This window comes from Hordeum vulgare, chromosome 4H, assembly GCF_904849725.1.
Source record: "Hordeum vulgare subsp. vulgare chromosome 4H, MorexV3_pseudomolecules_assembly, whole genome shotgun sequence".
Taxonomy (NCBI): Eukaryota; Viridiplantae; Streptophyta; class Magnoliopsida; order Poales; family Poaceae; genus Hordeum; species Hordeum vulgare.
In genome coordinates this window covers 582,698,082-582,702,974 of record NC_058521.1, presented here as the reverse complement: position 1 = coordinate 582,702,974, position 4,893 = coordinate 582,698,082, and the positions used below count along the sequence as shown (strand labels likewise).

At 54.2% G+C, this 4,893-nt stretch overlaps 1 protein-coding gene across 1 annotated transcript; it reads left to right on the top strand.

Moving 5' to 3' along the window:
* Positions 1-1,185: 1,185 nt before the first annotated feature.
* On the top strand, positions 1,186-4,087 carry LOC123449727 (cyclin-dependent kinase inhibitor 5-like). The gene is made up of 3 exons (XM_045127048.1): positions 1,186-1,802; positions 3,326-3,523; positions 3,651-4,087. Exons 1-3 carry the CDS (start codon positions 1,423-1,425, stop codon positions 3,718-3,720), a joined length of 648 nt encoding a protein of 215 aa, XP_044982983.1. The 5' UTR covers positions 1,186-1,422; the 3' UTR covers positions 3,721-4,087.
* The last annotated feature ends 806 nt before the right edge of the window (positions 4,088-4,893 follow it).

The window sequence follows — 4,893 nt, the reverse complement described above, 5'->3', positions numbered from 1 at the left end:
CGATGACCGTCCCCAAGGGTTTCCATTTGTACGGTCCGGTGACCGTCCTCAAGGGGCCCTTAGTGGAATTACGACATTTTGCATCGTGCGAAAGCGTAAGGAGATTAAGGTGGTCCTGGTGGTTTCTTGGGGAGCATTGTGCCTCCACACTGCTCCAAACGGAGATTAGCATGCGCAAGGGTGTGAACTTCGGGGTACATCATCATCTTCGCATGCCTCGGTTATCTCTTACCCAAGCCTTTTACTTATGCATTTTACTTTGTGATAGCCATATTGTTTCATGTTATATATCTTACTATCACTTAATTGTTTATCTTGTTTAGCATAAGTTGTTGGTGCACATAGGTAAGCATGGTTGTTTTAGTTTTTGTGCTTGACAAATTAAACACTAGTTTTATTCCGCATTTGTTCAAGCTTAAACAGTAATTATTTTAAAGCGTCTATTCACCCCTTCTAGGCGACATTCACGCCCTTTCAAACCGCACCGTCAAAGGTCGTGACTACAACTTTTATACTATCTTGTCCATGTCATCTATCCTTAGTGGGCCGCATTTGTTAAGACCATATTCGAACGGCAACAAAGAAAGCCACCTCGCAACGGTGCAAGAAGCATCTAGGAAGGATATGGAAAGAGCATTCGGAGTGCTCGAAGCACATTGAGGAATTGTTTGAGGAGCTACAATGATGTGAGAATCATAAAGGTTGTGTGAACTGATGACACATTGTGTTATTTTGCACAATATAATTGTTGGGGAAGAGGGTGACGGTGTTTCCCAAATCAATGATTTAAAGCGCTTGAAAAACAAGTTCAAATCCCAGAAATCAAGATGCAAACCATCTTATCAACTTTCTGCAGTTGCATCAGATAGTTCCCGCCTTGCATGATGGGAGAATATTATGTTTACCCAAAAAATAACATCCAAATAAGCATCCTCTCCCCTCCCATTTATGCTCGAGGATATGCCCCCAAATCGCCATTGCAATACTGGCGCACCCCACCCACCTCTGGTGCCATGCCATGCCTTCCATGTGGCCCGCCCTCGGAAACCCCCAAACTCGCACCGAGAAGCCCCCACGCGGCGACGCAGACGCTCCCCCAACCCCAAGAGAGAATCCCCACCCCTTTCCCTCTCTCTCTCTCTTACCTCACTGGCCAGGCCCATCCGCGCGCGCGGGTCCTCCTCCTCCTCCCCGATTTTCTCCCTCTCTCTCGCTAAATACAGCGAGCGGCAGCGTGGCGCGCCCGAGCCCGCCAAATCCCGCGCCCGCTCGCGCCCTTTTTCCCGCTACGCAACGCAACGCTCCCCATTATTCCCGCGATTCCCCCTTCCCCGCCTCAACTCGCCTCGCCTCGCGCCGCCCACCCAGCTTTCCCAGCTAGCTAGCCAGCCACCTCGCCGCCGCCGACCGGAAGCAGGGGCCATGGGGAAGTACATGCGCAAGAGCAAGGCCTCGGGGGAGGTGGCCGTCATGGAGGTCGCCGGCGCCCTGCTCGGCGTCCGCACCCGCTCCCGCACCCTCGCCGCGCAGCAGCAGCGCGCCCCTTCCCCCTCCCCGTCCCCTTCGCCGCACCGCAAGGGGGAGCACGACCCCGGCGCCGCCGACTACCTCGAGCTCAGGAGCAGGCGGCTCGAGAAGCAGCCGCCGCCTGGCCACAAGGAGAAGGAGGACGCGCCACCACCGGCCGCCGGTGCGAGGAGGATGGCGGAGCAGGCGGCGGCGTCGTTCGCGGCCGACGGGTTCGAGGCCGACCTCGAGGCCTCCTTCGGCGACAACGTGCTGGACTGGGACGCCGCCGACAGGTAACAACAGAGCACCATGGCTTCCTGCCTTCCTTTCTTTCCTTCCTCCCCCTTCCTCTCCGGCCCAGCCAGCAATCCCGTTCCCGCGCCCCGGGCGACACGAATCAGACCGAGGTTCAGGGCTTACCATCTGCCGCCGTTTGCTTCCACGCACTCCATTAGCGCCGCCGGCGCCGCGCGGTCCCAAATCTCAGCTCCGGAGCTCCCGCAAGCTCAACAATCCCCTCTCCATGGCCTCCTCAACCGAGCGCCGCCACCGATCCGTCCGGCCGTTTCTTCCCAGGATTGAGCAACGCCTTCCGCTGATTCTGCCCGGATGCCTGCAAGAATCATCCCCTGCAGTTCCCCAATTTCCCTCAAGTCCCAGCCGCTGGCTTCCGCTCGAGAGCATCCAAGAAACGCCTGAGCTGCGGTGTTGACCCGGCAAAAAAGGCCTATTTTTCCCCCTCCAAAAAAGCCACAATATTTTCGACACCGTCCAAACAAAGATGCATGCATCACGGCGCACTCAATCAACCCTCAATCAAAGTGGGCGTCGCACTTGATTAGTGGAGCCTCCTCCTCCTCTCCTCCAGTGGCCATGGCCGTGGCCGTGGCCTCCGCCTTTTCCCCGTAGTGGCAGGGGAAAGTAGCCCGCTTTCCGCCTTCCCCGCCATAGCCGCCCTCTGCTTTCTGCATTGGCCTTGCCGGTGGGGCGTGGCCGCAATCTTTTCTAACAGCAACCGGAGAGGCCCCGCTCCCGCTTTTTCGCGAGCAATTTCATCTCAATCCCCCAACCAACCAAAGGCGCCCGCCGCTGCCGTCGCGCTCACGGCCCCATTTGCTAGCTGCCACGGCCGTGGGTGAAAATGGCAAGCTGCTCATCATTAGCGCTTGTACCGGAGCGCCACCGACCGCCGCCATTGAATGCTTGCTTGCTGGCCTGTTGCTACCTTCTTGAATGGACACTGACCGGACCACGTTTTGGTTCAAGCTTGCTGGGGGTGAACGGGGGTTGCCTTGCCTCCATTCATTTACCTGGTGCTGTGAGTGCACCAGCCACTGCAACAAATGAGATTTTACTTAGCAGTTCAAGCATTGAAGGGTTCAGTAAATATTTTCCCCAGCTTCTTTAATTACTATGCTTTGTTCGTATGATTGGCCCCGTGGTCCCTTTGTCCGGCATTGGCATATGCATGTTGAGCACCCCCATTCAGCTTGCTTGGCCGTGTTAGGCCAAGTTGTTGTTTGTCTGTCAGCATTCAGGCATTCAGTGTGCTTGTGCTGAGCAATAATCAGGCACACCTCACACTGTGACAGTGTGGGGGCACTTGTATCTAATGAAATAGACAAGATCATGCTGGAAAATGAGCTGTAGCCTTCAGACGACCGTAGCTTGTTGCCACCCGACCGAGCTCACCAACCCAGCTTGATTCTGTAGTGCTAGTAATTTGCAAGTCCTCTTTGTGCATTTCTAGCCTCTGAGCTTATCATGTTTGTGGGCTGTTTTTCACGTTGTGCTGCTGTTGGTTGGTTGCTTGCAGGGGCACGAGGGAGACGACGCCCTGCAGCCTCATCTACAGCTCGGAGACGATGAGCACCCCCGGCTCCGCGACCAGGGCCAGCAACCCCTCACGCCGCAGGCCGCAGACGCCGGTCTGCCGCTACGTCCCGAGCTCGCTCGAGATGGACGAGTTCTTCGCCGCCGCCGAGCAACAGCAACACCAGACCTTCAGGGACAAGTAAGAAAACTCTGCTTCCTTCTACCATCATCACTCAGTCATGCCGCTGTTGTGAGCACTCTTGTTCTAGATATTGTGCATGGAAATGTTCTAACACTCTTCTGCTCTGCTCTGTTGGAATAACCAGGTACAACTTCTGCCCCGCGAGCGAGCGTCCTCTCCCCGGCCGGTACGAGTGGACGGCGCTAGACTGCTAGGGCTTTCTCCTCACACCACCACCAGCAGCAGGAGCTCCTCCATTGATCTCTGTAACACCAGAATGACCACCAGCAGCAGCAGCAGATCATGCCGTGGGCGCGATGAAAATGCAAATGCAGTAGCGTTAGGTTTCGGATTCATCCTCTGTTGTAAAAACTTAGAGTTAGCCCGCAGCAGTAGCTCAGCAAGCCAGCAGTCTCTCAGTGTAACCAAGGAACGAACAGCCTGATCCCCACCCACCCTCACTGTAACCGTCACTAGTTAACATCTCATCCCGTAGGCCCTAGCTTAATCAGCAGCATTATTTTCACCTGTACCCCAGTTCTCCATCCATGAATGAATGAATCGGAGCTAGATTTATTTTCACCTCCCTCTCTATCTCTATCTGAAGTGGTGTCACTGTGTGATTCGTCCATGCATGAATGCATGCATGGGGTGGAAACTTGTCATCGTCTTGCCTGAAAAGCTGGTGTGGCACCACACCACCGCTACCATGTTGGACTGCTTTTTTGTTGGTGATCAAGCAAGTTGATGCGGGCTTGGTTGGGTGGATTCCATTCCACTGGCCACTAGGCGTGTGTGTGATTGGACATGTGAGGTTACTGTTGTGCAATTGTGCGAGTGAGTGGATGCTGGTCATGGTCATGGTGTAGATCGCTGTGTGTGACTGATGGGGAGCCAAAGCTTGGACTGTGTGTGAGTGGATGTTGATGGGCATTCCATGATGGCGCTCATCATGGATGGATGGTCTTTACCGTACTGAAGGAATCATCATCCTTTTTTTTTACCCCTCAGGTAAACTGGTAACAAAGCTGTTCTTTCTGGCCTACCACACGCCCGTGCACTGCACCTGTCCAAGCTGTTCCTTTTCACTTGGCCACCCTTCTTCTTTTTTCGTCTGCCTTTTACCGCTCCTGCTCTACTCTACTTGTTTAACCAAAGGCCTTGTTTGATACTCTAATTTGGTTAGAGTTAGTTTCTAACTCTGAACTAACCTTAAACTAACTCTAGCCTTTGTGATGTTTGGATGAAAGGGTTAATTTAAAATTAAATGCATTTTTAATTATTTAACTCCTTTAACCAGGAGCGGGCGGACTGGTGCGGCTAGGGACGATTCGGGGGGGGGGGGGGGGGGGGGGGGGGGGGGCTAGTCCCCTAACAAATTGATTTTA

Coding starts and splice junctions, on each gene's coding strand:
- LOC123449727 (XM_045127048.1), top strand. CDS start 1,423: ATGGGGAAGTACATGCGCAAGAGCAAGGCCTCGGGGGAGGTGGCCGTC. Junction 1,803..3,325: donor GACTGGGACGCCGCCGACAG/GTAACAACAGAG, acceptor GGTTGCTTGCAG/GGGCACGAGGGAGACGACGC. Junction 3,524..3,650: donor CACCAGACCTTCAGGGACAA/GTAAGAAAACTC, acceptor TGGAATAACCAG/GTACAACTTCTGCCCCGCGA.